General features: G+C 47.0%; 1 protein-coding gene and 1 long non-coding RNA gene across 37 annotated transcripts in view; one reads left to right on the top strand and one right to left on the bottom strand.

The window, feature by feature from the left end:
* The window catches only part of LOC130516770 (formin-binding protein 1), a 36,009-nt gene extending 26,896 nt beyond the window's left edge, over positions 1 to 9,113 (top strand). For 9 of the 36 annotated variants that reach the window (XM_057017982.1, XM_057017984.1, XM_057017971.1 and 6 more), the window contains 8 exons: positions 614 to 706; positions 2,694 to 2,708; positions 2,974 to 3,009; positions 4,480 to 4,589; positions 4,664 to 4,796; positions 5,052 to 5,173; positions 5,270 to 5,427; positions 5,530 to 9,113. In XM_057017982.1, the coding sequence (XP_056873962.1) occupies positions 614 to 706; positions 2,694 to 2,708; positions 2,974 to 3,009; positions 4,480 to 4,589; positions 4,664 to 4,796; positions 5,052 to 5,173; positions 5,270 to 5,427; positions 5,530 to 5,708 (846 nt within the window). In that variant the 3' untranslated portion in view covers positions 5,709 to 9,113. The remainder of the gene's footprint in view (positions 1 to 613; positions 707 to 2,693; positions 2,709 to 2,973; positions 3,010 to 4,479; positions 4,590 to 4,663; positions 4,797 to 5,051; positions 5,174 to 5,269; positions 5,428 to 5,529) is intronic. The other 27 variants (XM_057017997.1, XM_057017993.1, XM_057018001.1 and 24 more) reach the window with 9 other exon arrangements.
* Positions 9,114 to 14,527: 5,414 nt separating this feature from the next.
* On the bottom strand, positions 14,528 to 15,656 carry LOC130517642 (uncharacterized). The gene is made up of 3 exons (XR_008947758.1): positions 15,150 to 15,656; positions 14,917 to 15,000; positions 14,528 to 14,721 (listed from the first exon to the last, which is right to left on the bottom strand). It is a non-coding gene; the product is annotated as an uncharacterized LOC130517642 (long non-coding RNA).
* Between the last annotated feature and the right edge of the window lie 264 nt (positions 15,657 to 15,920).

The following is a 15,920-nucleotide window of genomic DNA, read 5'->3' as shown; positions in this document are numbered from 1 at the left end:
TCAGAGGGATTAAAAGCAGACTCTGCTGGCACATTTTAGACACAGAGGGTGAATGCCTGTGAAGTTTGAGAGACCCTTTGATTTCTCAAAAAGTTTCAGTTGCCGTTCTTTTCCAATTTTGATTTCAATTTTTCGCTAGCTTAAAAGTGGCCGATCCAGTGAGAGCCGTCAGCACCGCTGCTTCACTGACACCAGCACTGAGGGCTCATGGGTCCAAGCAGGTGCTGGTCCGCTGTCAGGGCAATTCCTCCTCTGCTTCACAAACATGCCTGCAGCCATCTGGCCAACCGAGATAACCATCAACACTGAACTACCACGGCTACAATATTAGGCTAACTTTAGCGCCTTACAGGCATTCGAGTTACAACATCTCTGAAATCATCTCCTTTTTTCTCTGTGGGGTAAAGAGGGGTTCTTTGTGCATCATTGGCCTTATCATCCACAGCAGCTGTGTATACCGTATATATATCTATATATTCATATCAGTGTTTTGTGTGGGCTGAAAGAGAAGTCCTACGTGTCTTGGGAGCCAAATGAAGTCCACGCATACAGTATAAGAGCTTCTTACAGGTTGTTTTCAGAGCTGCCGTGTTCTCTCTGACGACCACTGCAGCAGCAGTCGCCGCGCTCGCTCATTTATCACAAAGAGCTCATGAAGAGGACGCTGGGCCGGCCCACGTATGCCTTCGAAGCAAGGCAATATGTTGTAAGTGTGTGCGGTCAGCAGGTGCGTGTTGGTGTGCGGTCCATGTAGAGCGCATGCATTAGCCTCTGGGATAAAAATGCTAAATGACGGCGTGGCAAGGAGAGTCTTAATGAGGTGAAACATCCTCACAAACGAGGCTAGTGTCTGTGCCTGGCTCGGTGTCTGTCACATGGCTCCGACACGTGTCATCCCCGAGACGAATGATCGGAGAAGATAGTGACATCATCCCGCATTGCACCCATCAGCCTCGGGCCTTCCTGTTGCTCAGCTCAGGGCTTCCCCGTCGGGCAGCTCGTGGGTGGGGGGTGAATTCACAAAGTGTCACCAGCACCTTGTATTCATCTCACCCCCTCCCTGCGTGACGAGATGCTGCTCGCGCTTTGGGTCCGAGCGCAACCGGCAGTACCCAGAATTCACCCCTGCAGAGCTTCTGTCGTGCTGCCTCATCTGTTTGTGGGGGCCGGAGTATTTCTGTGTTCGCTTCTGTCTGGGATTTTTTGGAAAGTTTAGGGGGGTTTCCTTGGCCTCATGCCTCAGCTTTACAGGTTGAAAAGGAAAGTGAATCGGTGAAGCAAACAATCCTGCATGCAGTGAAGCACATGAGGATCATCTGACTTTTGTTTTTAAAAAAGATGCTAACCGAAATAAGGGACATCAATGAGCTGTGGTGGTGGTGGTCGTGGGGGGGGGGTTCACGGAACATGCCGGATAAATGACAAAACTGGGCATTCCTATATCTTATATTAGCTTTAAATGATGAAGCGTTGCTACATCTATCATAGCCAACCTGCTTCTGTCATTACCTTTTGGTTTATAGATTTGAGAACTTTTTGGGAGCATGATGAACAGCTTTCAGAGATTTTAGCACAGCCTAAAATAGGTTCCCACTCAAGGTTTATGAATTTTTCATTCCCCATACGTCAGGGAGGCGTGATAGCAGTCTTCTCCCCCACCTCCATCTTCTGCTTATTATTAATGTGCGTGTTTAAATAAAACAGGGAATGCAAGAACAACACGGCTACGTTAGCATCAAGAGACTTGAGAGTGTAGGTGCAAGCCTTTCCAGGTGGATGGGTTTATTAGTGGACCAAAGGGCGCCGAGCTCTCCAGGGCTGCAGCCTGTGAGCCTCTAACAGGATTAGCAGTCCTCTGCAGCAGCTCCACCAGCCCCTGGTTGTAAACAGGCAGCTCCCTGCTCTGTTCATTGTATTCAAAACTTCCAATCAAACGCTCCAAATCATCATTTACAACTAGTTGAGAGCTGTTTGTCCTTTTTTTTTCTAAATCCACAACCCTGGACATGCACACCCTTCTTCTGGAACTGTGGGTTTCGTCTCTGCAGCGTCCCCTGTGCGGCGTCCTCCCCCTTGTGGACGCGTGGTCCATGCTTTTGACCCCCTCTGCTGTCTGCTGCGTGTCAGTGTAGAGACGGCAGAGATGGAGAAGTAAAGGGCGCCCCTGCCCCCTCCGCAGCCACCTCCCCTCTACTTCTCTCTTTACGTTTGTTTTCATCTGGCTTTGTGGTTTTATCCCTCCTCTACACCATTCACGTGTGGAATGTGGGCCTCTGCGCCACCGTTTCCATCGATTAGAAATGCTAAACTTCACCATCTTACAGAGGAGCATCAGGGCGTCCAGTCCCAGGCCTCGATGCCTGAGTCCTGCCAGGATTTCTGTCCTACCAGGCAATCGACACCAACCTGGGATCCCACTTTCCTTGGTGGAAGCTTTTATCTGCCTGGTGGGACAGTAAACCCGGCTGGATTGTGGCTCTCACAGACCTGGTCTGGACACCCCTGCAGGGGCTAAAATTTGAATCCCTCATCCATTACGGGCTTTTTCCTCTTTTCCTTTAATGGTGAAGTTTGGCAACACGCCATAGAGCCTTCTCATGAAAACAATTTGCTGTGATGTTTTCCTGATATTGAATTTTCTCTGTCTCTCTCTCCTGCTCCTCGCCATTTCTCTCTCCTCTCCCCCCATGAAGCTTTCTCTCAAGCTGGTAAGCATGACCGTATAACCAAACAACCATCGCGGCATGACGAGAGCGCGCATGTTCTCCCAGTAACTCATGGCTAATAACACCCCCCTGGTGTGCTCTCTTTGTTGCTTTGAATTTAATTTTGTCATTTAATTGTTTTCCGCTGTGACACAACAATGGACCCCAGACTCATGTCGTCTCATTTGTATGTTATTTTGCTGTTTGTGTGTTTGTGTTGTGGTCGTGTCCCCCGTCACGTCTCTCCCAAACCTTGTCTGTGGTGCAGATCACACTCAATTCCCACGTCCGGAATCTCATTGAGGTGATCATACAAACTCTAGCTCGTCCGTTAGTCTGTCCGGTAGTCCTTCCTGTCTCGATCAGTCGTACAGTATTTGTAACACACACTAATCTGAGTTTAGTATCGGCTCAATCCCGTCCTTCCATTGCATGCTGACTCGATCCTGACAGTAAACTAACATGCAGGATATCAATTACATTCACATTAATGTTTCTTTTTAATAGCACCAAGGGATCATTCAACTATTTTCATAGATGAACACACATTTAAAGACCTCTTTAATATCTGTGCACTCAGCAAGAAGCTCCTGAAGCTAATCCACATCCTTTAATCCAGTTGAGTGATGGTGTAGAAAGATTAGCTGGTAAAATGGTGGGCGTTTATTAAATGTACCTAAATCCTTCATCAAAAAGTGTGCAGATATTAACTAATTCTAAGACACAGGCCTTTTTAGAGCATCAGACTTTTTTACTTTCTTTTATTTCTTCTAAACACATTCATCCATCCTCATTTAGGAGACATTTATTACAGTATCAGGCCACAGTCAGGTGAGAATGTAGATGAAAACATGACTCATTAATAGTGATGGAGCATGATCCCGCATGAGATTCACACTTTTGTTCGTCTGCATGCCTAGTGAGGGCTGCATGCCGTCACGGGGAGAATGGGTACGGTTGCCAGGGTGACCTTGCCGCCGTGCTCCTGTGTGGTGGATCCTGACCTCTCACCTGTAGATCCTGCAGCTCCAGCCTGTGGTGCCATTGTGACCCATCTCAGATCGCTTTAGGCCTTCACCTATTCAGTAAAGCAAAGCAGAGAACGCAGAGACAAAGAGTTCAGACAGTCATTGTCAGACAGAACCTGTAGCTCATGGTGAAGTCGAGTTAAAATCCCCTGTTTCGCTTTCAGCCCGTCACATGACCCAGGTTTATCGGCTCGTCCTATTTGAAATGAAACACGACTGAGCTAGCTGCTGCAGAGAGCGAAGAAACGGCAGAAGTTTCAGTTCATCAGCGCAGATCGATGTGGTCGTGTGAGGCAACAGAGAGGCCTACGGTTGGAATGTTCGACACTTCTGAGCGTTTGCCGTGTTTCACAGCTTCTGAGTCTATGCATTCCTTCTCGAATGATTGTTGGTAGTAAAGAAAACGTGTTAATCAGAGCAAGCTGCTTTCGAAGACTTGCACGAAATCCGTGCGACATTAGCGGAAAACATGACAGGATGTGGCCAAATGCTGCACTACATCCTCATTTGATTGACAGGTTACTGAATGGGTGAAGGGCCTCAAGTCTGCAAACCTTCAGTGTTTGTTAGAGAGAAGCTGCAGCGTCTTATTCAGGTCGACAGTGGTCAGAACACCACAGCAGCTCCACCTGCATTGGTATTGTTCAGTCAACAACAACCAAGAGGGAGATGGGTTTTTTCAAGTCTTCCTGTCGGCCCTTTTTCATTTGTTTCCTCTGCATCTGTCCACGTGCTCGTCCCTTCAGGGCTCTGGACCAGAAGACTTCAGCCACCTGCCTCCAGAACAGAGGAGGAAGAAGCTCCAAGGCAAACTGGACGACCTGAACAAGGACATTCAGAAAGAGATGGACCAGAGGTACTTTAGAGCACGCATGCACTCAGATCACAGACTCTGGGGATGGTCCTGATTTAAGCACCGTGTCCTCACAGGGACGCTCTCACCAAGATGAAAGACGTGTACATAAAGAATCCTCAGATGGGCGACCCCGCCAGCGTGGACCCCCGGCTAACAGAAATAGGCCAGAACATCGAGAAGCTCCAGTTGGAAGCTCAGAAATTTGAGGTGAGCTATGTGTCATTATGACACAGAGATAGGAAATAATGAGGGAAAATGTTCCAGCTGGATGGGGGGGGGGAGGTCGAGTCCCCCACCCAACCGCCCATATTAGGATCAGAAGAGCTGCAGCTGGACACATGTTTACATGCTCAGAGTCATGGCCGACTTTAAACCCTTTTAAAGCAGCGGCGAGCGCTCGGGTTCTTCCCCTGATAGTCCAGCTGTCAGCTGTTGGCGTTTTTCTTTTTGGGGTGGGTGCAGGGCTGGTTGGCGGAGGTGGAGGAGCGGATGCCGTCCAAGAGCGACACACAACGGCGGAGCGTCCTCTACGAGACACAGAACAACACGACGGTGGGCAACAACTGTGCCCAGGACAGAGAGAGGTATGGTATGCTCTGAACAACCACCCGAACGGCGAGCGCGGAGGACACGACACGCGCTCACAGCATATTCACTGTGTGTATGTGTTGGCCTTTGAGCAGCCCGGACGGCAGCTACACGGAGGAGCAGAATTCAGAGACTCAGGTCAAAGCCACCGTCAACCCCACATCCACCACGCCGGACTTCGATGACGAGTTTGACGACGAAGATTCCCTGCCCACTATCGGAACCTGCAAAGCCTTGTACCCATTTGAAGGTTTAATGTTTTGAATGTTTCCCCTCCGCACATCAGCCGGGTTTGGACCGCTTTTACTTTAGAACACTCAGTATAAAAATGCCTTTTCTCCTCCTCTCAAAGGTCACAACGAAGGCACCATCGCCATGGCAGAAGGCGAGCTCTTGTACGTCATAGAAGAAGACAAAGGAGACGGCTGGACGCGAGTGCGCAGGAACCAGGACGAGGAGGGATACGTCCCCACCTCCTATGTCGAAGTCTTCTTGGAAACAAATGCCAAAGGTGCTATGACATACATTTAACTCAGCGAGGTCGTCTGGGCTAAATCTGGATGTGAGCGATTGACACGTTAGCTGAGATAAGAGAGCCAGAACACACATACACTTCCTGTCTGATTCAGAGGAAAGGACCAATCTGCTCATTGTGCCTCACGAGCTGTGGCAGTTGTGACTTAAGAAACATTCAAAAGGCTGCAAAGGAGCCTGAAATTGTTGCCAAGAGGTCTGTGTCGCAAAGCTTGTACTTCCATTCGCTGCAGTGCCACCTTGTGGCCAATCAAAGAAAATGCAATCCAAACGCGCTGATTTGTTTTTACTATTTAAGTTCAAGGTTTTGCTGTGCATTTATCTGTCTGATATTCCCAGCCACGTGAATGTAAACACCATATGAACTGACAACAATCATGCAAAGGAAAAGTCAACGCCTTACTTGTGGTCTGGTCGCTCGCAATCAGAAGCTAAAGCAAGAGAAACAGCTGTTACACTATAATTCCTTCATCACGTTCACCATAAGTACCTGTCTGATCGTTTCGGCGATGAAGTCTTTGTTGATTGAGGCGCCAGTGGGGTTACATAAATTGAAATATGCCACAGAAGAAGGCAGAAGGATAATCGGAGCTGGGCTTGAGTGGGCATGGCGTGATATCTGCGTGATTTCGCTGCTGCAGTAAATCAGGAACGGCGTTTGCTCTTAAACCCTCTCTTTCATAACTCATTACGTAAACCTTGGTTTGACTCCCTTTGAGTTGATGGTCTCGCAACACAGCGTGCACGGCACGAAGCTCTCGGGATGCCGTTTTGTATCAGCCTTGTAAAGAGCTTAGAATGCACTGAGGAGGGAAGACTGGGGGTTTGGTTGTGCTTTTCTCGACATTATTCAGTATTTTAAGTCACTCTGAGACGGATGCCTCCTCCACAACCCAGCATCTTTCCATTTGAAGCTGTCTAACTTTTCTTTCCTTTCGTGTCTGTTGTTTGTTCATCTCCTGTCTGAATTGCAGATTCCTAAAAGCGAGAGGCCGGCTGAGGAATGGCAGGGCAAGCCTCAGGAGAAAAAACCACCACGTGCCACCTCACACGCTCAGAAATTCAGAGAAAAAAGAAAAAAAAAAAGCAAGACGGCTATTAGAAAAAAAACTTTTAGTTTTCTAAACAGTTAAAATGGTCACAGTACAAATTACAGTTTGGCTTTTTATTTTCTTCCAGTTTTGCTTCTTAATCCCACTAACTGCGCTTGCAGAGCTCTGAGTCATTAACGTGGCTGCTCTGAATGGCCCCGCCCCCTTTCCCCCCCGACTCCCAGCATGCACTAGTGTTGTCGGGAATACTGATATTAGTGGTGAGATTATGTTGTTGATTAACAACGAAAAACTCTCGGTCGTAGTGTTTGGAATTTAGCAAACTGGGACAATTTGGGATTTAAATCTCATAACATTAGACCAGTATTGTGACAACACTATTACATGCACAATACACACACACACACACACACACACACACACACACACACATGCACACACATTGTGGTGGGTGTGGTCTTACATGACAGCCCCACCCACCTCCACAACTCCAGCTCTCCCATTGAACTCCACCATTTTCAGGTTGTCCATCCAGGATGAAATCGGTGCTAATTATTCTCTTGCGTACGTGTGTGTGTGTGTGTGTGTGTGTCATGAACTCAGCTGCATCAATCGCGCGTTTGTGTGTGTGTGTGTGTGTGTGTGTGTGTGTGTCTTTGGAAGACCACCCGGAGGGCAAAAGAGTGATGCTGTGCCGTCCACCATTGCACATTCTCTAAATTCCTGTCATGTCACTGCTGTCTGCTCCTCACTCTGACCACCACCTCCTCCTCCTCCTCCTCCTCCTCCTCACCCTACTCACCCTACTCACCTTCTACAACCTTGCCCCTCCCTCCCCAGGTGGCTCATCCACCCTCCCTATTTTATTGCCAGGCGGGAGGGGAGGAGAGGGGAGGGGTGTGTTCCTCTCAGCGTGGTGTGCTGCATGCTTGCCCTGTCTTCCTCGTATAGCCCCCTCTGCTGGCAGCCCAGAGGAGGCGGTGTGGGGGGGTTCAGCTCACCCACCCCTCCTGCCTTTGGTCTTTCTGTTCAGTTAACCCTCATTGTCTGTTTGTACTGTTTGACTAAACCAGAATGCTACTGTTTGAGTTCAGTGCCTGTGGTTCTTTTTTTAAAAAAATGTTTATTATTATTTTTAACTCTGTTGATTCAGAAAGCATGACTTCCTGTTTTTATTTTTTATTTTTTAACAACAGCTTCTAAAGTTAATCTCATGTGTCAGAACAGATCACAGGGACCCCCCCAGAACCACCTTTATGGATGTATCGTGGGTTTGTTTTACAGTATTTGTTTGTTAAAAAAAATGGTGTTCTGTGTTTTGTCATTAGTTTACAGCTAATCACCGTCGTCGAAAGGCTCATTTCACCCTTCTGGCTGTCCGACAGATTAAGACCCACAAAGATTTGAGTCGGTTTTAGGGAAGGACCACTGTAAGCGTCTACTGCATATAAAAGATACTGTGATCCACTCCTCCCTGTGAGTCTGGGACTTAAATGTGATCTGAGGTCTTAACTGGGTTTTTCAGAGCGGACGTCAAATAAGGACTGAAGGAAATTTAGCTTCTGTTTTTTACTCCATGCACGAAAGAGTCAGACAGAGACTCTGTCCACTAATTACCCAGGACGTCGTTTCACATTTGACTCGATTCAAAATTTCTCTTCTTTTAAAGCTGGAAATTTGTGTTGTAGCATTTCTTCTTTTTTTGAATGGGACAAACATCAATAACAGGTTGCTTTGGATGAAGCCATTGCAAAATGCTCACCTTTCATGAACTGTGCGAGCGCTGTACAGCCAGACCACCAGACCCCCCCCTCCGTGAGGCCAATTGTGTAAATAAGATGATCCGTTTGGGCTTCTGATGGGAATCCCCGCTGAGCCCAGCTTGGAAGTGTCATTCTTGCTCTTCACTGCCTGTCACTCAGTATCTGAAAATATCAAACGCACCTTCTGAATCATGTAACAGCTCAACACCCTCATCTCTGAGGGTGGCAGAAGCCCCGCCGCCGCCACCTCCTGCTCGCCGCCTCCACAGGCCTCCCGGGTCAGCGGCGCCCCACATTAACCTGCCTGTACAGTAAAAAAAAAAATGGCCCAATGGAATCAGAGAGAGTGTATATGAATATATGAATAAAGTTTTAAAAGGTCAAACCTCTATTTTAACTATTGAGAGTCTTACCATTACTTTACCTGCTTTTCAGAGTAAGACTTCCTTTCCTTTGTAAGGTCTACCAAATGGTGTGTTTTTGCACTTTTTCATTTGTGTCCCATTTGGTAGCCCACGCTTGTGTTTTCAGAGCACTGAATACTTTGTATTGTGTTTACTGTGCCAATTAAATATGCCTGGACAGTCCATCCTGTGTTTGCAGCTGACTTTTTTCTTCTGGGACTTAAAATACATTCATCTATATATAAAAAATAAGAACATAGTTATTTTTATGCAGTTGAACACAATGTACTGTGTTTTCCCGCTTTTGTGCTTGTAGTTTATGTGCAGTTGTAAAAAAAAAAATGCCCTAGAAAAATATTTTTTTTAAATTGCTTGGTATGTTATTCATTTTCCGTAGTGATAAAACTGTTATATTGGCTTTTATAGATCAGAAAGTAATAAATAATGAGCAGCAGTTGGAGCAACGGATTGTTCATCTGGACAAACCGAACTGTGGGAAACTGGGATGCAGTTCCCCCTGTTTCCGTTAGATGGCAGTAAATATCCATCTAAAGGTTTGACTTCCAGACATGTGGAGCTATTCATTTTTCACCCGTTGCATTGTTCATTGACAAGGCTCAGAGGAGTGATGTGAAAAGGCAACACCCCCTCCCCCCCCCTTCCCCCCAACACACACATACACACACCCTGTCTTGGTGATTTTCACAGTCCCACTACGGCCTGCTTACCTTTGCCATCTCCTTCTCATCCAATGCGGTAATCCTCCACTGACTCCACGTGTATAGATTTGTCCCACAACCCAGATCAGCCTTGCAGCGCCATGAGCTGTGATCACACCCAGTTGCCCTACAGGAATATTCGTGTGCACGCTGTGCAGCAGATGCAGTGCTCAGCTCAGCCAACATGCTTTCGAGCTGCCAAATTGGCTCATGCCTGCTCCCTTGGATTCAACATGCTGCTCTGCATGTGCTGCTCCTTGGAATGGGGGGGGGGAAATGAATAGCCTGAGTGAATCCTAAGGGGCGCATGAGATTCCCTTTCCTGCAGTGATTTAGAGATAATTTCACTCCATAGCTTGGAAGTGGTTTATGTGCCAAAAACAGACTCCTCCTCCACGTTATGTGAAGGAGTGAGTGGAGGTTTTATGTTCTCCTCCAGCTCGTTCTCAAAAATAGCTGATATGAAGTTTGTTTTGAAACAAAACATGAAAAAAGATGAGCAGGGAGCTGGAAGGTGGGAGGAAATCAAACTCAAATCCTCCATGACCTTTGGAAGGTGTGAACCAAACTGATGCTTTTCTGTCTTCGCTGCACTTGCAGCTGCAGAACATCAGCACATATGTTCCCCTTTGAACTCGCAGTGGTCTGCTGTCGAGCCAGAGGTCATTATCTCGTGATGTCACTGACTTAATGATGGGTTTAGGGGCCTGGAAAGAGTTCCTCATAAGGAGGAGCAGGTATTGTGCTGGATGGAGCTCCTCGGCCTGCTGCTGAGCTGAGTCCTGAAGGATTTAGGCAACAAAAAAGGACATCTTATGTCCTTAAGGAGGGGATTCGACTTATACTTCCTTCCTCCTCAGCAAACGTTGGAACAGGCTCTTGTGCCCTTTAGAATTTATTATACACCAAAAAAGAAAGAGAAACAAACAGCAGCAAACTTTGATTTTAATTTGCTCTTTTGACATGGCAGGATTTCCCATTTCAAGCCACTGTTTGATTCTCTCGCACCTCATCCACAGAGGATTATCAGCTACATTGTTAGAAATACAAGCAGAACTGGTCCAGACCCGGATCCCAACCAGAGATTTGGGCCACTCCCAAAGCAGATGCCAGATTGTATCCAAACGTTGGCAGGGGATGAGGAGAAGAGCTTTGACACTTGTCTCACTGTGAGACTACGAGACTACGACGCGAAAGATTTAGAGTCCCTTAAGACCCAAGGAGCTCGACTGGACCGGCGAAACGCTCAGGCCCTCTCCGGGAATGTCTTGCTGAGCCTTTCTTCCTAAAAATAGAAAGACACTGTGTGATTGGAGCTCATTCAATTAGCTCTTCCCCTTCTTTTTTGGGAATTCCGCATCTGGTTCCAGCAAAACCAACTTCGGAGCGAACCCAATAACACAGGAAGTAAGGTTCAGCTGCAGGTGCGGGGCAAAACACTTTAAAAAATGCTTATTTACTTAATAGAGGGCGTAAATTCTCTGCATCTCTTCATTTGGCAGGTCACTGCGGTGTGTTTTACCTTCTGGCGCTGCGTCTGGTCTGGTGTTCGGAGCAGACAGCCTGATGGAGAAAGCACACGTCTGGGGATCGGCCAGGTCTGCCCAACCATTAGGGCAGGTAGAAGCGGGGGCATCTGGGGAACGCATCAAGGCCCTCACTTCTCGCCTCCTATGTGTTTATGTGTGTGTGTTTATGCAAAGGCCAAACAGACGTATGGCCTGTGTTCTGCGTGGTGGTGTTTGTGGGCTTTAAAAACTTGAATTTTTGCAGTCCAGCTGCACGTACACGCCGATTCAGTTCCAACTGCAGCAGCTGCTGCACGAGGAAACCTCTCTTGTCCTTTACGACGGGTTAGCCAGAAGACCCTGAGGGCCTTGCGGACCTCTTTTCAAGTCCCTCCATTGTTACAGCCTAGATAGGCACATGGTGGTCGGCCCTTAGTCTGCCTTTGGAATGGAATCATGACATTGAATCTGGAATTGGTAAACAACAACAAACAGTGAAAAGCACTCAGCTGCTGGGCTGTTGCAGCTCTCTTGGCCACTGGAAGGTTCCCCCCATTGGTGAGAGCCCGCTGTCAAAAGCCTTCCGGCCCCTCTAGTGTGAGAACCACGGCAAATGAAGCTAACCGCTCATTCGGCGACCACAAACAGCTTGGACGAATAAGTTCCACATCACTGTGATGCCGACAATAAATACACCGCGAGAGAATCACAGCAATCATAGCATCAATAATTTGTTAAACTGAAAACACATTTGCGCCGGTATATCATATAAGGACTTTAAAAAGCCTCAAAGACTGTTAAAAAAAAAGAAAAAGGAGGTCAAAGAGAAGCTGGTTCCTCCATCTGGAACAGATATGCTGTCTGCAGGCTGAGTTTGGGCTCATACTTGTGCTAAAGCATCTTTTTCTTGGCGAAGATTTTGTCACAATAAGATCCGACCTGACGACCCAGCAAATCTAACGGCGGCCCGTTCAGGCTTCTGTCCGGCATTAATATGTCATTAGTACCATTAAAATAGAAGCAGGATAATATATTTTAGGTGGGGTTTCAGGAGTTGATTCACAGCACGTATCTGTTTCAGCAGCCGTAACTCAGAGCTGTGACAGCGGGGGGTCAAGGCCCTGCAAACGTGTGCGCGGCAGTATATGTTTACCCTGGGACAGGGGGAGCAGCAACACATACTTCTCACTTTCCCTGCAGCAAGCCTGTCTGCTGTTAGCCGCTCGGCTCGGCTCTGCTCTTTAATTAGCTGCTAATTAGACACATGGGTGTTCAACTGTAGGTCAGTGACCATGAAACATTCCACAGCCTCATCCATAAATATGCTTTCATCTGCCTCACTTGATTCGATTCTTTCGAAGGCAAATCACCACAGATTTGTGAATATTTGACAAGCAACAGTTAGCTTTGATGCTAGCGGGCGATTGCTCATGTTCATTCAAGTTAGATTCCTAGTTATTTTATTAAACAGAAGTTGTACGTATTCTCTGGGAGGGCTCAGGCTGTGTGTGCTGCAGTCTACGCATTGATTTCAATGGAAATGTACCGGCTCCACAAGTCCCTTCGGAGCACATCCGGTTTATTATGGGGTAGGTCTCTGATCAGAGCTCGTCTGGATACCATACTTTGTGTCTTACAGACTAAGCCTTTGACTTATTTCGGACAAAGTATCACACTTTAAAATCTTTCTGTTTTTGATGGAACTCTTCTGTTCATGGGCCTGCGATGCTATTGAGCTTCATCTTTCCAGCTGTAACTCACACGAGTTCTTTGTGTTCTTTTGGGAAGGATCGCTCGAGTGCTCCTGTGGGAGCAAAGGTGGCAATAACGTAGTCATCATTTTTAAAGAAGCCCCGTGTTCTCAGGCTTACCACCGAGCCCAACGTAAGGCTAACCGCCATTGACATTCCGTGGCTAACCTCCCGTCTTGGAGTGGTAATTTGGTTTGAGTCAGAGATCATATGTTCGTTGGGTGTCACCGTCCCCTCAGGTCCAACCTCAAGACACACAGACCTGGTCGCAGACAGCGCGGTGGAAAGTAAAAAGCAAAGCGTGTTGGCAGTAAATACCACAGCATGAGAGTCAAGAATGCCTTTACCGTGGAACAAAGACGCGTTTGTTGCACTGGCGAGTCTTTGTAATCTTTGGCCGATTTCATCAGGTCTTTTTCCCCTCAGCGCGGCTGCTGCCGTGGCAGACCTCCAGACCATCTGACCGCCTCTGACTTACAGCAGCTGTACCATAGAGCCATCATCTCACCACCGAGGGCGGCCTAACCGCGACAGTGGCTAGCCTTCAAGGAACCCTGCGCATTTAAAAGAATACGTTTCACGCTGCCCTTCCAAAACCAACATGGATACATAAAGACCACCTCCCCCCCAACCAGGTCCTGGTAGAGCTCGGAAGGTTAGAGCAGGATACCCTTGTACCCTAAGTAAGGAGACCTGTATTCTTCTTGAACCATGACCATGTAATCAAGTCTCAAATCCCACATACGATGGCAGAGATATAGAGGAAAACCCTAACATATAAAAGGTCCTAAACCTCCCTCTCACTCATGGCAGCGGACTTTTGATGATGACAGTGGGTCGCAACAAACGTGGGTTTACCAGACTCAACCTGAGTGGCTCGTAGAATCGACCCCAGTCCTCTGCAGCGCACCAATCCTGCTTTTGGAAATGGAAACTGACGTTGGGATAAATGCGAGGTATCCACAGGCCTGGGAATCCTTCTGGAGACAATTGGACATGTGATCACACCCTGCATGCACAGGCAGCCAAAAGTAATCTGGTGCATCCCAGAGACATACGGGCTGTTTCCAGCATGAGAAAAGGAGTCATTAAATGAAGGATAAAAGCCAATGTTCAAATAACTGTAGATAGAGACAGAAAGTCACAGACATGGCTAATTCATGCTTTATATTCAGGAATTACAGGAAATGCTGCAGACATTTCAGTGACGGAGTGAGAAGGTGCTGTTGTGAATCATATGGGCAGTAAAACTGGATGCCAGGCCATCTACTCCAGGGACTCTCTGTCTCTCTGAGTGGTGGCCTCCACCCTGGATGACCCAAAAACAGGATTTAATTAAGAGGCCCTGTCACCGCTGAAATCCCAAGATGCCCCCGGGTCCGTAGATCTAATTCCTGTTCCATTTAATTCATTCCTATGGGATTCGACTTGTTTTAGGAACTGATGACCAATCACAAATTGTTCCCTGTAGGCTCCAGTAATGGGAGTCCATCAGAAAGCACATCAGCGCACACATTGAAATGAGGGATTTCTTCTTTTTTTATTACTTTCTATCCTTTGAGAGTCAGATTACACAATGGAATGCACACCTTGAAATTAAACTCGCCGGGCTTCATTAATCGTGCCTTTCACATTCATTTCTTTTTATTTAAATTGTTTCACTTTCTACATTTTCCTCGTATATAAACACAAAATGAAGTGCTGCTTTCTTTAATCCCTCTGTAGATGATTCACAGCATCTGGTATTAACGTTTCCTGGCTCCTGCTGCTGGATTTCATAGCTCTGGATTCTTCTATGACGCTTCACATGAAGCTAGAATCCAGCAGAATTAGCGATGTGTCAGCTCACACAGTCCTCTTCTATAGATCTGCCTGACGTGCGGTAACGCTCTCTGAGTATTCGTTTGTGTCAGAAATGTCAGAACTTGTCAACATTTATGGACATGGAGAGACTAGAGCAGGAATGCTGTCCCTCTCCTGTTTCTACCTTTAGCGCCCATGCAAATACCTGTTAGTCTCCACCAGCAGAACACCATCAACCATAGAATATCACATGTTTTACTGCTGCCTTCTGTTAGATGTGGAGCTCCTGCTGTTGGGTAAAGGAGGAGGAGAAGAAGAGAGGAGGCAGAAAAAAACAAAACAGAAACTAGATTACTGGTTTGTTACCTTACAGATATAGATTTAAAACTGGGGGGCTCAGCGGGGTCAGAGGTCAGTGCACAACTATGGAGTCAATACCTGAAGATAGATTCACAGAGGGGGAGAAAGAGCGAGAAAGAGAGGCGTTGAGGACATCAAACACAGCACTTTAGCCTGTTAGAACAAGTTCAGTGATAATATTGGCACCAGTTAAATGTCAGCGTTTTCTTTTACTTATAGACTTTTCTTCCCTCTGAACTCTGCCTGCGTGGCACTCTCTCAGAATCTGGACTGGATGTTTCTTGGACGTTTATGTTTTATGTTGAAAGGCTCGTCGTCCTCCAATGTGTAGCCAGTTTTCCTTCCCCTCGTCCCCCCAGGTTGATTGCTGATGTGTTCCACCTGTACCTTGTTTCCCTGTGTAATTAAACCTGCCCCACTGTGTTCTGTGTATCCCCCTATCAAAAGCTTCTCATGTTACTTTTTCTTTGCCTTTTTAATGTGACTGGTTTGTTCTGTGTTTTGGGATTTTTGCCTGTGTGGGGGTCTCGATTTGCTAGCTATTTTTACGAACACCCGCTTCATTTTGGATTAAAGTTCTTCCACCTCACTTCCTCTTTTGCACCTGGAATCACGCTCGCTAGCCTTCGCACTCTCCCACCTTTTATCTGCCAAGCTTTTGGACGGCGAGCCGGCCATCATGTCAGAGGGATTCGCAGATTACATGTTAAATGAATTAAATGCCATCGCATCAGTTAATTTTCAGAATAACAGAACAGCCCAAAGGTGCCACACAAATCAGGACAGATTAGCTTCAGCTGGCGGATCCGTCACACCACCTTAAGTAAAACCGCTCAGTGGAGGAAAAAC

The sequence above is a fragment of the Takifugu flavidus genome, chromosome 20, assembly GCF_003711565.1.
Source record: "Takifugu flavidus isolate HTHZ2018 chromosome 20, ASM371156v2, whole genome shotgun sequence".
NCBI classification, from domain to species: Eukaryota; Metazoa; Chordata; class Actinopteri; order Tetraodontiformes; family Tetraodontidae; genus Takifugu; species Takifugu flavidus.
Note: the sequence above shows the minus strand (reverse complement) of the source record. Positions and strands in the feature narration are given on the sequence as shown.